Source organism: Magnolia sinica, chromosome 15 (genome assembly GCF_029962835.1).
Source record: "Magnolia sinica isolate HGM2019 chromosome 15, MsV1, whole genome shotgun sequence".
NCBI classification, from domain to species: domain Eukaryota; kingdom Viridiplantae; phylum Streptophyta; class Magnoliopsida; order Magnoliales; family Magnoliaceae; genus Magnolia; species Magnolia sinica.
This window is the reverse complement of record NC_080587.1, coordinates 73,354,675-73,372,581: the sequence shown is the minus strand read 5'-3', so window position 1 is coordinate 73,372,581 and position 17,907 is coordinate 73,354,675. Positions and strand designations below refer to the sequence as shown.

Genomic DNA, 17,907 nt, shown 5'->3' with positions numbered 1-17,907 from the left:
GCTCATTCAAGGCATCAACCTGCCTTGTTTACTCTGAAGAAAATGAAAGTATCATATGCAAATAGCTGGTGGCGAATCAGAGCGACTTGCTACTTGTAGAGCTTTACAGACTTCAAGGCTCATCTACCAGCAGCATCCAAGGTGCAAGTGTTCCACTTCAGATGCAAGCTTATTTGATTATCTGACTATCCGATCAGTGGACAGTTATTGGATGATTAAAAATGAAAAACATCCAATCAAAGAAAGCCTGCGTATCAAGCGTCATACGCAGACAGTGTATACTGAGTATTAAATGATTGCCCTACTCATCATAGTATGTTTGGAATGCTTCTTCCCCATAGGTGCCCATTTAGGCACGGTTGGGTCCCTCCTTTTTTTTAGGTCGACACGAGTGGGACATTCTTTTGTGACCCAAACCATTGACAGCATGGCCCTGCTGTGGGGTGGCTTCTAATAATATCCCAAGTGGAAAAATCCTAACCATTCAGCAGATGTCCAGCAAATAAACATAGTACAAATTCAACAAGAAAGACCAAATATACAACAGATATTCTAATCAATGGACATCCATCTTTGCCACACGTCCCATCTGACGAAGTAACCAGCTTAGTTTTTTGGCCATGGTACATAACTTCTACAGTGGGACCCACTCATTGAAGATCGAGATGGCTAGACTACAGTGGCCATTGTCCTTGTCCTTTGAGTAGAATAAAGGATGATAATTCTCCAACCAAGACTACAAAAGACCGCTTTCGCATGTATTATCGAACAGAGCTGCATCAACTTGGTTGAAAATAAGCGAAAAATACCAAACTTCAATTACATGGGAAGCATTTGGATGCAACTATCAAAGCGAATTACACATGTTGGCCTGTGGAGTAAAATTAAGGAAATTGTGATTTCCTTGGCTAAGATCCGCACTAGAGAGGTTACTTGGAAGCCCAAGTCACTCGAACTAGCCACACCACACCAAGGTTACTTCAATTCGGTCATTTACACATTGTTGAATAACTAATGCAATTCAATACAATAGTACATTCAAACACAGCCTTGCCAATCAGAAGTGAGCTGTTCAAACTTATAGCCATCTTGGCAAATCATCATCACTACCTTGGTTCCTTTGTTAAAGAAATCTTCTTTTTAAATATACAAAATCATTTAAATTACAAAACAAAAGGATACAGCAATACATGACATTACAAGGTCACTAACGAAAAAAGAAAATGGGAGACATCTACAGTCTACAATCAAAGGCCAATGAAACAATGGGACCTCATTTCCTACCTAATCTAGTTAGGTTGAATTTGTAAGTATGATGATGGTTATCTTACATTCGGTCCGGACTGCTAACCCTATCCCAAGGGAACAGCCGCTGAGTTGAATTGTGGAAACTTTCATCTCTTGGAACGCCCGTTCTTCATCTGTACAATGTACAAAAACAGTGTGCCTCTCTGCTTTGCAGTCGCCAGATAGCTCGATTGGATGGTGCTTTATCTACATGGAGCTTGATCAATTTGACTGAAATAAGAAAAGGAAAGTTGGATTTCACCAAGGGCAGGCCACACTGGGAATTCACTCCGGATGCTGGAGTAAAAACTGGGCGGATGGAATATCATGCAGGAACGCCGGGGGGTCAACATCTGCTGGATCTATTGGCGGGATTGCCTTTGATATGTCTTCTGTGGAGAAGGGAATGCTGCAACAACGAAGAGAATGGTTACATAAACACATTTGAAGGATGTTGATGCCTTCACACAGGAAATAAGCAGGTGTTGCTCATTGCAACCATCACAAAACCATACAAATCTACACCATTAGTTCAATGTAAAGTATATTGTGGGTCCATTTAGATGTAGGGAATAAGGAAGGTGGTAGTAATTATCCTTATAAAGTGGAATGACCATAGTACCCATTGATCACAATACGCAACAACCATTAATTTAAAAACGGTCACACAATCATCTACAGTTAACAACAACTACAATAATATCTACTATATATAACAGGACATTTCACCCCAGCAATTAGTCATTGAGAGATTTAAAATAATAATAATACTAATAATATTAATAATAATAATAATATCTGTGCCTGGTCCTTCAGCGGGGTACGTATGTCATTTCAACTTTAATGAGAATAGCTGGTTCCCCTTTCTAAGGCTGTAAATGGGTTCCAGGACACAACTAGTGTCGGAACAAGTACGGGTTTATTTTTTAGACTGAATCTTGCAAATCAGGTTGGGTCGGTTCGACAGGTACCTGGCTAACTTCTGACTGAATGGTTTTGGTAGGTAGACAGATGCATGAACCAATTATTATGCGAGATCAAGTAGAAAAATTAAGAAAATTAACAAAAAAAAACACAAACCTTGCCATAATAATCAGAGATACCATGAAAAACAAAAGAACATCATGCATAATCCTATCCTAAGTTACCAACATCGTCACACAAGATCATTAAATAAAAGGAAACTATGATCTAATGGATGTAGGGACATCCAATTAGCATTCGGTGTAGTCTATTTCAAAGTAAAAGACCTAATACAACCTATGATTAATTTAGGGTTAGGAAAATTGGGAAAAACTAGGAATTAGGGTTTATGGAATCAAATTGGGGGAAGGGATTAAAGGGTTTATAGGTTAAAATGTGTGAATTAGGGTTTTGGATAGAAGGAGTGTAAGGATTTTAGGTGGATTGAAGAATGGGAAAAGTTAGGGTTTGGGTAATTTGGAAAAGTAGGAAAGTAAGGGTTATGATTTTCGGAATGGAAGAAAGGAGTTTTGATAGAAAACCAAAAGGGTCAAGGTGTGGTTGTACGACAACCCGAATGATTCACACGTGTGGCTGTACGGTCAGACATGTGGCGTGGGATGGATGAGTTTAGGCCGGTTAGGGTTTGAATGGTAGATAGATAAGGAAAAGATGAGGTTACGAGAAGATGAGGACTTATGATGGAAGAGTTGAAGAACTTGAAGAAAATACCTTGATGGAGGGAAGAGAGATGATGATATGGTGATAGATGGAGACCTCCCACCTCCATTGATGAAGATTCGGCTCACACCAATCTCCCTTCCAAATCAAATGGAAGTTTCTTCAAATCTCATGAAGATGAAAGAGAAAAAGAAAAGGAGCAAAGGTGCGAGGTCTTCATCAAGAAATTTTCAGAGTTCAACTATGGAGATTGAATGAAAATTCAACCATGCAAAGATGATAGGTGGAAAGAGAGATCTGTACCTGGTTTTGATAGGGAGAGATCTGTACATAGGGTGTGGATTTTCTTCCGGTCCCCTTGGGCCTTCTCCTAGGGTCTTTTGCCGGCTTTTTTAGAACTGAAGGAAAAAAGAAAAGAAAAGGGGGAGAGAAGGGGGTGCTCATTATGGGTGGTGGGACTTCTCGTTTATTTTATACATGATAGGAGAAGGCTTATGTTGGGAGGTTTTGAGAGGTAGAGAGTTGGGTTGTGTGGATTATCTTCCACTCCCATTGGCTTTCTCTTAGGGCCTGTTTGATTTTTCATGATACATGTAAATCCATGATTCATAAGTAATTATTACCTTTTCAGCTGGTTTGAAAATGGGTGAGTAATTCCACGGCGAAAATAGGTCCAAAAGTGTTGAGTTAAATCTTTGGGCCCCACCATAATGTATATAATATATCCGCACCGTCCATTTGTTTTATTAGAACATTTTGGGGCATGAGCCAAAAACTGAAGCAGATCCAACGCTCAAATGGCCCACACAAAAGGGAATAGTGGCCTCAATTCGTCCACCGTTGAAAGTTGTTTCCTTCACTGGGCCCACATTTAAGGTTTATTCGTCATCTAACCCGTTCATAGGGTCACACGAACATGGATAAGGGGAAAACACAAATATCAGCTTGATCCAAAACTTCTAGGGGCCCCAAGAGGTTTTTAACAGTAGGCATTCGATTCCCACTATTTCTATGGTGTGGTCCACTTGAGCTTTGGATCTGCCTCATTTTTGGGCTCAAGCCCTAAATTCAGTAGCATAACGAATGGGCAGTGTGGATAAGCCACATATATCATGGTGGACCCCACATTTCTTTCATAAATTTCTCGACTTTGGTGTTAAAAAAAGTCAGCTGTCAATGTCTGCATTGGGAAAGATGCAGTAATTACCTAGGTAAATAATTATTACCCATTCACAAGGTAATTACAGTTGAGCCAAAAAAATCAAACAGGCCCTTGGGGCCTTTGGAGGATTATTTTAGACCTGAAGGGGGAAAAATGAGAGAGGGGGCTGTTCATTATGGACGGTGGGCCTTATTTGTTTATCTTATAGTTATATATGAAGGGAGGCTTTTCTGTTGAGAGGCTTTAAGAGGGAGAGAGAGAGTTGGCTTCACAACAGACGGCGTGCAACCAAGTTGGTGCAGAACTCGCAAGGGGGAGGTGGCTCACACCAATTGACAGTAGTAGGCATCTGATGTTTATCACAAGCAATCTCATTTGGGGCTGCTACTGTGGTGAGATAACATGTTAGAGGAATGGAAGAAGGGTGAGTTTCTTCCACAAGCCATGTGGATACCTGAAACCCAGCCGGTTTTGGGCCTGTAATCTCAAATATAAGACCCAGACCCAGTGGAATCCAACCCGACCCAGGACCCAAACTGCCTAGGTATGGTACACTTCTCTCCTCTTAGCGTGTAGCCACACACCAAGCAAATCCTTCGGAAGCCCATCCTAAGTTGTGGGCTGTGGGGACAACGTGATGTTTGTGAAACATCCACATTGTTTGTAAGTTGTGTCGACACGTGTTATGATGTAAGCCCCAAAAAAGAAGCATATCTAAACCTAATGTGGGCCACAACACTGGAAAAAGTGGAGACGAAATGCTCAAAATTGAAGGACCATTCTCTCTATTTGCATGTAGAAGCACCCTTTCCCTCCAATATATCTCTCCCTCCTCTCTCCACGTGTGTCGCACGTGCCATACCCCCTAGCACTAATAATAAAATCAATTCTCACTATCATTACCACCACAGATCAAGGTTCCATTAAAAGAAAATGGAAAAGATATATAAAAAAAAAGTGGTCATCGGTAGGTGAGAAGTGGAAAATTAACAAGAAATAAGGGTGGCACAATGGGCTAGGCCAGGGCATTGCCCGCATGGTGGGCCCACATATCAGGTCAGATACATCTATGTCACATCTTGTTCATTACTTGCACCTGAACCTAAAACATAAAGAGTCATGAATGGGCCTGGACCCAGGCTGAGGCCACAGCCTGACGATTACAAATCCACATATGGAAATTCATCAACTCATTAGTAACTCTAACCTTGGAAACGAGAACCACTCGGTTTGGGACAATTTACCTTAGATCATCATCCAACAAAAATGAATTGGACATGAAGTTCTGTGAATCCTTGCTCAGGATATCCCTCATTTTCGCAACCACCTGCCAATTTTCTAATGAACATTAGAAACCAATGGCCCCCGCAGTACCAAACAGCATATAATCACACCTCACCAAAAAAAAAAGAAAAGAGGCAAATAATCACAAACACACTTGCCTCACTCGACACACTTTGTGTGCTGTACTTGTCATCCCAATACATTGTGCTAATTCGATAAATTTGCCGTACGGTCAGTGCCTGCTCAAGATTCAAGAAACCATTTGAGTTCAATTAGATCTATTAAAATCTAAGTGTGTGTTTGGATGTGCTATTACTTGAATTGTGATCATTAGCTGATATCAGGGAAATGATCAATTTGGAGACTCCTGTGCTACTGTTCTTGATAAGGTAACCTTTAATTGCAGTTGCATTCCGTATAATTGCAATTTGGAGTCCAGTCTCACAACAGACAGTGCTTGCAATTTGGTCATTTCAATTTTTGTTTAAGTATGCAATTCAATTCAACAATAAATCCAAACACAGACATTCATATTTCATTGTCAAAGCAGTCTACTTTAAAATTTCAGTCAACAAATTCAGGTGGAGATTTTAATGCCATAGAACCACATGGAAAGATCGAATTCAACAGTCAGTGAAGAAAGACCATACTGGACAAAGATCTTGTCTGATCTCTTCTAGAGACTTCTTCCTCTTCTGATGGATTACCTGAATCATTCCCAAGAGTGAAATAAGAAAACAGGAGTTGGAAAGGCTTATAGCTGCAATGTTTTCAACTATGTTTAAATTGGCTGTACCAGAAATCCAACAGCTTGTCTGATATAATTTAGCTCATGCCATGATGTTCCTGCAAACTGTAGTTGTTGAAGACAATTCAGTTTCCGAATGCAAAAAGATTCAACCCCTGATTCTAAAGGGGTAAAAACACAGCTTACCTCCTCTGTAGCATTAACAATCCATTTTTCAAGTTCTGCAAGTCCGGATTTCACATATTCTCCATTGGAAAATGTGCAACACTCACGTCGTAGTAGAAGACTGAGGGAAAAACATTTTTAATCAATGCTAAAGGAAGAAAACATGTCATTTGACCCAATGAGATTTTTGAGCATATATGAAACCACTTACCTGTTGAAAAGTTGTATATTGATGAATGAGAAAACTTGGGTGACGAGCTTGCGGATAAAAAAGGAGGGTACCTGAATGCACCATAGTATGGATCAACTGAATGAAGTCACAATTACTTGAGAAAATGAACTGTTTAATTATGCTCCCTAAGGAAGATGCTGAAGGTAAATGGACATGTAAGATCCTAGGCGATGCTTGGGTGACCACCTAAAACCCTGGTTGATTGCTGAGATTTATAAGAACCCTGGTGAACAATGGAGGTAGAATAAAAAGCTGGCTGGTTGCAATTCTATCTCACCCATTTTCTTGATGGATAATTGCACCCAGTTTCAGTCGTTGCAATCGTCACAAAACTACTACTTCTTGACATGATTATCCGTGATTTATTGATGTTTCAATAATTAATTAGTTGTTAATTTTAACTACTAGTAATTTGTTTCTATTGGAACTATGTGAATACTCTCTATAATTTCCTCCGCCCTTAATGTTTTCATTATTTTATTAATTTTCATATTTATTTGTGTATTGAAGTGTCCTTGTGCCGAGATTTTTTAAGTTTGACATGCGGGACACTTTGGCACTTGGCACCAGGCACTTGCGCTACGTGTCTAGGTAATACTACAGAAGGAAATTCAAGCCACTAGAGATTCTTTTTTGTTTTGGGTGTTTATTTCGAATTTCATGAAGTCCTATGTGTGTGTGGGAAGCTGTGTTACATGAAGAGTCTGTCCAATCAACCCAAAATCTGGTTCAAAACCATCCACATGTCAGTACTGCTAATGTGCAAAAACAAACACAGATTATTTTTATTTGAAAGGTAACAATTATTTTATTGAAAGAAAGCACCAAGGTGGTGCAAAAGACTAAATACCAAACATGAAAGAAAAATTACAATCCTAAAGATCTTTTATACAATGCTAAAGACTTCCACCACCAAACTACTGTCATTTTCGAAAGCATCTACCATTCCTTTCCCCCAAAGTGCCCAAAGGACAGCTAACAAAACCAAAAACCAATCTCCAGATTCCCCTTATCCAAACACCATGCCAAGCCAGAAGGAGATTGCCAACTGAGCCTGGCATCGCCCACAACATTACAAAGAGACTTAGGAAGCCAGTACACAGCTTTTGTGCGAGCGGGCATTGAATAACTGATTCTGCATTTGCCATGCACATCTCGCTTGCGTTGGGGAGAACCATTGACCTTGTCTGGAAATTGTTAACAGTCAATAACCTCTTCCATCCAACTAACCAACCAAAAGCCGCTCGGGAGGGAAGCATAGTACCACACATGAAATGTTTTCCCATATTTACCACCCCTTCATGGAGATCAAAGTGTATAATAGGAGCAAACCGAGAAGCGTCCCGATTTGCCCTCTAGCCAGATCATCCGATCACGATCCCTCTCATCGAAGAGAGATATTGGAAGCAATCCAAAAGTGCCACAAACTCCTTCCCTATCTCGTAAAGCAGGTTCCTAAGGCATGGGGAGACCAAACAGCTATATTTCCATGGAAGGAGAAACAGCACGTGAAGTTTGAACATAAATTGATAAAGACAAAATCAAGGATTGCACAAAACATATCACCACCATCATCAAAGCCTTACCCAAATTAATTAGGATCGGCTACATGAATCCTGCTCCACCATTCCACACTATCAAGGATTCAAGGGTCAGAACTCTAGTTAGAGCATAGGTCATCAAGTCTCTTCTTACAACCTCCATCTGCATCCTTTTTGGCTTTCCCCTTGCCCTTTTAGACCCTTCAACTTGTAACAACTCACTCCTACCTGTTGCAGATCTTGGTCTCCATTGCACACGACCATACCATCTATGTTTGCTTTCCCTCATCTTATTACTTATTGATACTACTCCTAAGTTCCCTCAAATACATTCATTTCTAATTCTATCCTTCATCATCTTGCCATTGATCTATCTTAACAACCTTATTGTAGCTACACTCATCCTATGAACATGTTGTTCTTTAACTACCCAACATTCTATCCATAAACCATGGCTGGTTATATAGCTATCTAATAAAATTTCCCTTCCAATTTGAGTGGTACACAACAATCACATAAAACTCCAGCGGCACATCTCCATGTCTTCCACCCAGATAGAATTCTATGGGCAATAACCTTTTCAATCTATCTAGTCTCGTGAATTATTGACCCAATGTATCGAAAGTGATCATTTTGGAAAAAAAAAATTTGGTCAGCAATCTTAACTAATTCCTCATTGCCACTCCCGTTATTACTAAAATTGCATTCCATATGCTTTATTTTAGTCTCACTAATTTTAAATCCTTTACGCCCTACCTGCAAATGCCTCGTTACCTTGTCCATAACTAATGTGAAAAGGTACAAGCTCAATGTCAACCCCCAGTATAAGCCTACAGTAATTGGGAACTCACTTGTCTCTCCACCAGGAATCCTCACATTTGCTCCCTCATACATATCCTTAAACATATAGCCAAGTGAATCAATGACAAAATCTTATACTGCCTATAGAAAAAGGACAAAACACCCACATGATTTTCACGTAAGCGAGCCATAAGTGAATCCAAGAAGTTAATGATACTGTCCCAATGACTGGTCAGTGATTGCTGACCAGCACCCCCCGGGGATTTAGACAATTTTCCAGTAGATACTCTTGTTGACTTTGGTGCCTGCCACATCACACATTAGAAATAAGTACCAAAGCCAGAGAAAATATTAATAAAAATTCTAAAATAAGATGCCAGCAACATCAAGAAACATTCGAATGAGCAAAAGCAACAAGAACAATGTGATGCGCTTAAAAGTACCCATGCAAATTTAAATGTTTGTGGGTTAAATGGATAAAAAGTTAAAAACACACAACGATAAGCCATGAAAGTAAGAAGAAAAACTTCTACATGAAATTCCTTAAGGGACAGCTACAAATATGGTACAATTAGGGATGAGACAGGCATGGGCCAAGCAAAATAAAAAAATTGAAGCCTGTTGACAGCCCTAGGCACGATTGTCACAGCAACATCTCTTAATTATCTCAACATTCAACTAGGTAAACCATACATGAACTGTAATGAATTTTTGGTGCATCACACTTTACCCATTAAAACCCAATAAACAAAAGTAGCTCTTTTGGGTAAGAAATTTGAGTGCTTCAGCTGAACAAGGTCCATGGATTTTAGGAAAAAAGTAGTTGAGCATTTTTGCCTATATGAAGAAGTACGGCGATAAAAATATCATTCAATGGGAAAAAGTTATACCAACAGCACAGTTTGTGACTTTTAGCCAATCCATGTGGTGACAATCAAAACATAAGTGGCTAACCACACAAGCATGCTACCTATTCAATGAGGCTGAATGAAATTCACATTTCATGGTAGAATTAAACTTCTAAATATGGGCTCCGGCTGTTTGCAAGGTGTAAGAGCTAGGTACTCAACAAGAATTCCCATACTTAATCTATTTAAGGTTAAACTGCGAATGCCAAAAAAAAAAGGTGGGGGGGTTGTGAACGGGACTAAGACAATTAAATAAAACAGTAGTACCTAAAAGAAAAAAATGGAATTGATACAAAATTAACAAAATTTTGCAAAAAGATACAAACAAGTCCAAAAACCCTCCATTTTACATCCCTAAATGTTCCATTAATAGGCAATTCAATAGACCAAACAAATGGAGAAGCACACAACGGTTGTAGCCTTAAATACTACCTTCACACAAACCTAGTGTCAGAGTTTCATACCACCAATAAGTGTATACAATTCCAAAAGAAATACACGGACACCCTCGATACATGGAAGGACCTAAGTTTCGTTGTCACCATATTAACAAAAATATTACTTGGAAGGAAAGGCATTATTCAAAGCATTGGAAATGAAAGAAAGAAAAACCTGGATTGCTCTTTATAGTTTAGCATCCGCATGACCATAAATATTTTTTCAAACGAAAATTATTGTTCAACCTCGTGAAGCATAATCACACCTGTATGCAAAGACTCAAAAGTGGTGAAATCTCTTTCTTCAAATTGTCCCGAATCAAGCCAAAAATCTTCTCTAAGCAAGCGGTCAATTGCTGCTTAAATAGTATAGCTGGATACCGTGCATCTACATGCGACACATTCTCCTCGGACCCGATAAGTTTCAGAGGAGATTTTAAACCCTGAAAGATTTAGATCAAGTAGAGCTCCATTAGAACCAAAGGTAAATACAAGCGATCAGAAAAAAATCCAGGAACCTGGCAAATATATAATTAATAAATATGTGTGCGCGTGTGTGCGCGCTCTCTTCAACAGTTTCCAAAAGAATGCATGATCTCTTCACCAAGCCTTTGCCATGTTAAGGTTCATTCATCAATGGCAAGCTAAGCATGATTGACTCTCCCTCCCTCCCTTTCTCTCTCTCTCTCTCTCTCTCTCTCTCTCTCTCTCTCTCTCTCTCTCTCTCTCTCAATGAACAGCATTATCACCAGCTTTTCATTCGAAAGAAAATTTCAGCTGAAAAGTTTAAGCACCACTCATACAGAAGAATTTACAGTTCATGGCAAATTAGTTATCAGACAATGTGGTCTTCAACTCATCCTTATTAACAGGCTAGCAATAGTTTCAACCCTCCATAAGCACTCATCGAACAGTGCAGGAACTTCAGCCAGAACAGGTAAGAATAGATACCATGACATAACCAGTCTAATGCATGCAACATTAAAATAAAAAAGAAAACAGCATGAGAAACACAACTGTTTGCAAATACAATGAAAATTTTCATTCAGCAGACAAGGAATCTTTAAAAAGAAAAAGAAAGAACAAATGGTTTACAACTAAACTCACTTGTGTCATCCTTCCAGTTAACCCAGAAGGCCCAGAACGTCGAGGTGTTGTGAGAAAGCCATTTGATCGCAGGTTTCTCTGCAGGAGGCATAGGAGTGTGGAAGCATTGGACAACCAATATGGCAAGATTTTGTTCTCATCACCCACCTGAGAAATTCATCAGTGACATTTACACCATGCAGTACCCACAATGCTTAATCAAAAAATTGCCCAAAACCTAGTATCAAAAAGCAATGTAATGCTAGCACAATAATTGGAACCAAGAACTAAAATTAAGGATATGGGAAAGAGTGAAGAAACCTTAAGAACATCATTAATGCCCTCAATTATATAGTCAAAAATAGTCGTCCTCTCAGCCTCGAATGCATGCCAATGAAGAAGGCATTTATATATTATACACGCTGCCACCGGTTTACCATTTTTGAACCCTAGATCTTCTTTGATGCACCTCGAAAGAAATTCATGATTTTCCTGCACCAAGGAAAAAAAAAAAAAAAACTCTTCAGCTCCAACAAACACAGAGATGGAAGCAGTGCAGATGGAGGAAAACAATTTTAGCTTCATTCATTTTATCCATATGATCTCAAACTATGTAAACACCACATTATGAAGACAATCATTATGTAAACGATTTTAGCTCTGTTCATTTTTTCCCATAAGATCTTTGAAACATGTTATGAAGAAAACTGAATAAAAGGGAGTGGAATTTTCTGTCACCAGAATAAGAAGTTGCAATAAGAACCTTTTAAACAAGCAGAAAAGAGTCACCTGATGCCTTTCAGAAATCATCTTCGATCGGCGTGACTCGGATAGGCTATGCACATAAGGTATCAAACCTTTCGTAGGACTAGGTGTCTCCTACATCATGATAAATACAAATGCAAACAATGCTTTAGAACAAATCCAAGTTAACTAAATAAAAAATAAAAAAATTAATCATGTAAAAGAGCAGATCTTACAAAAAGGGATCTCCGGTCCATGTTGGAGAGCGCAAGCGCACCAGAATACTTCTGATTCAACACAACATGAACACATTGGGTGAATATTCATTGGCAACATCAAATCTCCAAATGGGAAAAGAAAGAAAGCATGAGCAGCAATTTATGATAATACTAACTACACATATAGACAATAACAGCCAACATTTATCGACAATAAGAATTAACAATACATAATGATTATGGCCTCAAAGATAACCTCTGTAGAGGGTTTAACATGACCAGTGAGGTTGTTTCTGGGAGAGAAGCTTAACACTTTTTGCCTCAGAACATGATTCTCCTCATCTAAATTTGAGAGCTTCTCCTCCAAGCTGAGTTTTGAAAAGGCAACAAAAAAGTAGAATAAGTAATAAACAAAAGAATGTATAATGCAAGCAACAACACCATCATCAGCATCAAAGCGTTATCCCATCTAATTGGGATTGACTACATGAATCCTTTTCCACCATTCCTAATGCAAGCAACAACACATGGGAGAAAAATTAAAGAAAAATGGTGAGTTGTTCTTTGTCATTAATGATAATGATGATTAACATGCTGGTATTATATTGAAAAGGAAATTTTATAGGATGGCTATAAGACCAGCGAAGCTTTATGGGACAAAATGTTGGCAGTTAATGAACAACATGTTCATAGGATGAGTGTGGCTAATGAGGATGTTGAGATGGATTAGTGGCAAGACAAGGATAGAATTAGAAATGAATGCATTCGAGAGAATTCAGGAGTAGCACCAATAGATAACAAGATGAGGAAACGTAGATTTAGATGGTTTGATCAAGTGCAATGGAGACCAAGAAATGTGTTGGTTAGGAGTTGGTACAAGTTGAATTCTCTAAAACGGCAAGGGGAAGACCCAGAAGGATGTGGGTGAAGGTAGTAAGAAAAGACTTAGTGACATCTGGTCTAACTAAAGTTATGGCCCTTTATAGAGGGATTGTGATGGGCACATCAGAGAACCTACTCAGGTGTACCAGAGACTGAGACAACCACCCACATCAGATCAACTTTCTTTGTGGATGGGAGACGAGTTCCAAATGGGGCCCGCCGGGCCATTTTGAAGACCCCACATGAATCGGATGTGCATCAGGAAGACCCCACTTTGAGATGATGAATGTGAGTTGCTTAGGAGATCATTTTAGTCATAGAATTTCCATTTCGTGCTGATCCGACCGTTGTATCTTGTCAATCAAGCAATCGGGCCACCAGATCTTTTAGCTTCAGGCCCCTTAGACTCTGATCTTGCTTTCCTTATAATTTTTGTTATTTTTAGGAGTTATTTGATGGTTGAGATTGATAATATATGTTTTAGTTTTCTTATTTTGGATTATGGGCCACTTCATTTAAATGAGTGGCATAGTTGTAATTATGTTGAATTTTAACAATATAAGCACATGGGGGGTGGAGTTCCAACCCTATTGGATTTTGTTTCAAAAAAAAAAAAAAAAAAGAGCTCTTGCTTTCTTCTTCCATCTTCATGCGATTTGAAGACACTTCCATGTGATTTGGAAGGAAGATTGGTGTGAAGGAAATCTTCATCAACGAATGTGCGGGGTCTCCATTTATCCCGACACCATCTTCTCTTTTATCCCCCATTCAGGTATTTTCTTCAGGTTCTTCATTCTTCCCATCCCAGATCTTCGTCTTCTCCCAAACTCAACTTTCACATACTCATCCACCCCACGCTTTGGCTTCCATCATCCTTATATCAAAACCCCTTTCATCCATTCCCAAAACCCTAAACCTTAAATCCCTAACTTTCCTAGATTTTCCCCAATTTCTAAAAAAATCCTAATTCCAAAATTCTCAATTCCCATGAACCCTAATTATTCAAATTTTCCTCATCCTAACCCTAACAATAAAACCTACAAATACGTCCCTCGAGTGTGGAACGTGTCTATGCTAAATTGGAAGTTCTATCCTTCCATCAGTCGTAGTTTTAATTGATTTATGTGATTTCTTAGCATGCAGGCATGTGATTTAGGTTAAATCAGAATTTATTCCCTATTGTTTACTCTTAATTACTTGGTAGGTTAGCATCTTTTGTTAATTGAATTACTTTATGGACTCTTTCATAATTTCGACGTTGCATGCGAGCATTGAATCACGTGTCCTACATCAGATTGGCAGAAAAGGATTCATGTGGCCGACCCCAATTTGTTGGGATAGTGCCTAGATGATGATTATGCTGACGTAAACACTAAAATGCTATCACCATATGCTAGATCCTAAAAAATCACTAGAAGACTTGGTATAAATGCAATTAGTATACTACAAAACCACCCGGTTCGATAAATATCAGGGAATACGAAGAAGAATTACTGGAAAGATGGTTAACATGCTGAGACTTTCTTTCACAAATATGCTCTTAGCTATTGGTTCACAGACGCATTGCAACAGGATGAAAAATATACCTCTGCATATTCTGCTGAAGCTGAACGTATTTTGTCTCTACTTCCTGTAACTTTTCCAAAGTATTGTTGCAATCTTTGCTAACCTTTAAAAGCTCTTGCTCCATTGCCAGGTTATCTTTTTTCAGGGATTCCACCGAACTCTGTAGAGTAACCAAAAACAAAAATGTTAAGGGAAATTCGGTCTAATATCAAGATAATAATCACTGGATACATGCAACTTATTTGAACAAGAACCTCTTTCCAAAGAGATTTTTTATAATAGAATGAAAGAGACACACAAGTATCCGAATTAATGTTGTTTCACAAGCACAAGAAATGTTTAATGTACATGCATGATGGTCTAAAGATCAAGATAGCCAGAGAAACCATCAACATTCAAAACAACAGGAAACTCAAGAAGACATTTGTAAGAAATCTGGCAAATAAAAAATAATTTAATTCATAGTGGGTACATAACCAAAAAATTAGTTCTATAATATGACAAGATACCCCAGTATGTTAATATGGGATGAACTCATAAAGCAAAACCCTCACAACACGACATCCAGATCAGCTCCCCCATTATAACAAGAAAGATCAAGAAAAAATAATTAAAAAATAACAGTCAGGAAATGGGAAGCATGAAGCAGACAGCACAAATGAGTGGTGCCGCACCTTTAGAAACAAGTTCTCCTTGCTCAATCCTTCTATCTCGATGAGTCTACACTCCAAAGCCTCCTTCTCTTTCATTGATATCTCTAGCTGACTTTGAAGCAAACCAATCCTATCGCACTCACCGAGAGTTGCTGCTTTAGCTGCATCCAACTCGGCATTCAATAGTTCATTTGCTTTTTCAAGCTTTGAAATTTCTAACAACTTTGCCTCGTCATTAGATGCCTGCATTCAATAATTTTATGAACCTTGTTCACCCATGCATGCATGCACATTTGCACAAACAAACATATATCAAACACAGAAATTGAAGACAATATAAACAAGTTGAAACATATGTCCAGGAGTATAGATTCAAGAGACAAACTAAAATACAACCTTGTTAATGTGGTGGGTCCTTACTCTTACACCTGTGGTAGACTCTCAGGAGTTTCAACCCTTGGTTGAGGGTTCGAGTACCCATAGGTGGTGAAATTCCACTACGGTGTGTGCGTGCGCATGTGTAAAGGATTTAAAAATAAAAAATAAAAATAAAAAAACCTTGTTAATGTGGTACAGATGAATTGAAGCAATACACTCTAACACCTGGTTTGAAGTCACACCAAATCTGGAAATCCCAATGTAATCACACCATTGATTGAAGCAACGCACACAAAATTAATCCAAATGTGGGATAAACAAAGAACCACCTTTTATTCACCATTCACCATTTCTTCATGAAAAGAGTCTTTGCATGTACATACTCCAAGGCAAAAGAAGCCGTAATCTAATAATACCATCCATTATTTCTAATCCAAACCATTTATTCTAATTAAGTATCAATAATCACTACAAGTTACAAACTTGATTTGTGTTCATTTTGTTTTATATATACATAACAGGCCCTAGTCCACCAAATCACACTTGAATTGTGTTCAATTAGGGCCTATTTGGACGACTTTCCGCAGGTCAAGCTGACACTACCCAACAGACAGCATTCTTACTAAAGAATGGCCCGTTACAACCTCAAATACAACTCCAAAAGCAAAAAAGAAATAAATATTTGGGATCCTCACATTTCAATAATTATTAATTAGAGATTTTTCCCACCATATTAAAGGCCCTTTCAGGGCCATATCTGTATCGTATCGGCCAGAAAGCTAGCTGATAAGCCGGACATACCATTGTAAATTGTAATACCTTACTCTCATTGCTCACTCATAAACAAGTCTATTGGACACATCATTAGCATTTCTTAAATTGAACGAGCACAAAGCTCCCAAAGAAAATGGTAAAGACTTGATCTCAAAAATACAAGAAGCATACCTCCAAAAAGTCTATATAACATATCATTTCTTTACTCGGCACCCACCCCATATACAAGTAACATACATCACATACTGTAAACCCTAAGATTTTCAATAAAAATTATCAGATAAACATCTTTTAGTGTATGGGATTTAAAAATACTTTATGCGCTCTCCTTTGGAAGTTGTAAATTGCCAAGAGTCACACATTAGATATGCCTTGAAATTAAATATGATAATTCATTTTTTATTCCGTAACTCACTTTTTTTATGAAAATTTTTGTAAACGTATGATTAGGATTTGACTGCTAAGATACTTGCAATGAACAAGACATTGAAGTCACTGATGACTAGAAGCCTTTGAAAGAGAATTTTGTGAAGAAACAAATAGCAAAAAAATTGAGAGCAATCAATAGAGAAGACGTATACTCGCAATCTTTTCTCCAGATGCAACCGCCATGTGAGTTCTTCCAATTGTTTCTCAAGCTTATTCTTTGCTTCACGTAATGCACCAGTTTCATTTGCCTCCTATGAAAACAAAAACAAAATCCAAATAAAATTTTTTAATGCTTCTTCCAAACAGAGAGAGCAGATTGCTGAGCAAGAGCATTCCAACTTCAACAAAGAAGGTATATGTCATCAATTCATAAAATACTCAACACTTCTACATTTGTTGTTTTTTAATTTGGCAACTTGTTCTTAATGCTTTCCAAAGAAAACTCACCAATCAAATGATTCAAATCCAAACAACAACTCCCTGCAATAAGAGCAACCAATGGAAAATAGGAAAAGAAAATTGTAGGCATGCTTTATTATATAAGGAATTCCCACAACAATGAGAGGGGAGTTGGAAAACCATTTACGACATGTATTACACATTTACGAATGTGAATGCTAGCCCAAATAGGTAGGGCCATCAACAATCCGGGCCCAGGAAGGGTCAGGATCAGCCAGAGCCCGAACTGACCCAAACCCACTAAAAGGCAAATATTTATAAGCTGGACATGACCCATTAAAAGTTTGTCGAGCCCAAGCGAAGCCATTTAAGCAATTCAATGTGTATGTTATAGGTATGTATCTAATCATTATTATCACAGACTGGGCCTCAGCTCGCCAACCCAACCCAGTGGACCAATGAGCTTGACTCAAGCCTGGCACAGTTACTAATTTGACCCTAACTTTTACACCTGACCAGACCTGACAGGTCAAGTCCGGGCCCAAACCTGAACCGTGGCAAGCAAGGCC

General features: G+C 38.5%; 1 protein-coding gene across 6 annotated transcripts in view; it reads right to left on the bottom strand.

Annotated features, from left to right (window-relative positions):
* Positions 1-1,078: 1,078 nt before the first annotated feature.
* Positions 1,079-17,907, bottom strand: part of LOC131226728 (myosin-15) — an 80,498-nt gene continuing 63,669 nt past the window's right edge. For 5 of the 6 annotated variants that reach the window (XM_058222405.1, XM_058222406.1, XM_058222409.1 and 2 more), the window contains 17 exons: positions 17,092-17,190; positions 15,380-15,601; positions 14,726-14,865; positions 12,514-12,625; positions 12,276-12,326; positions 12,085-12,174; positions 11,617-11,787; positions 11,317-11,463; positions 10,476-10,652; positions 9,032-9,169; positions 6,502-6,572; positions 6,312-6,411; positions 6,174-6,230; positions 6,028-6,084; positions 5,536-5,616; positions 5,338-5,420; positions 1,079-1,696 (listed from right to left, as the gene is read on the bottom strand). In XM_058222405.1, the coding sequence (XP_058078388.1) occupies positions 1,573-1,696; positions 5,338-5,420; positions 5,536-5,616; positions 6,028-6,084; positions 6,174-6,230; positions 6,312-6,411; positions 6,502-6,572; positions 9,032-9,169; positions 10,476-10,652; positions 11,317-11,463; positions 11,617-11,787; positions 12,085-12,174; positions 12,276-12,326; positions 12,514-12,625; positions 14,726-14,865; positions 15,380-15,601; positions 17,092-17,190 (1,920 nt within the window). In that variant the 3' untranslated portion in view covers positions 1,079-1,572. Of the gene's footprint in view, positions 1,697-5,337; positions 5,421-5,535; positions 5,617-6,027; positions 6,085-6,173; positions 6,231-6,311; positions 6,412-6,501; positions 6,573-8,914; positions 9,170-10,475; positions 10,653-11,316; positions 11,464-11,616; positions 11,788-12,084; positions 12,175-12,275; positions 12,327-12,513; positions 12,626-14,725; positions 14,866-15,379; positions 15,602-17,091; positions 17,191-17,907 lie in introns of those variants that run through there. The other variant, XR_009161993.1, reaches the window with a different exon arrangement.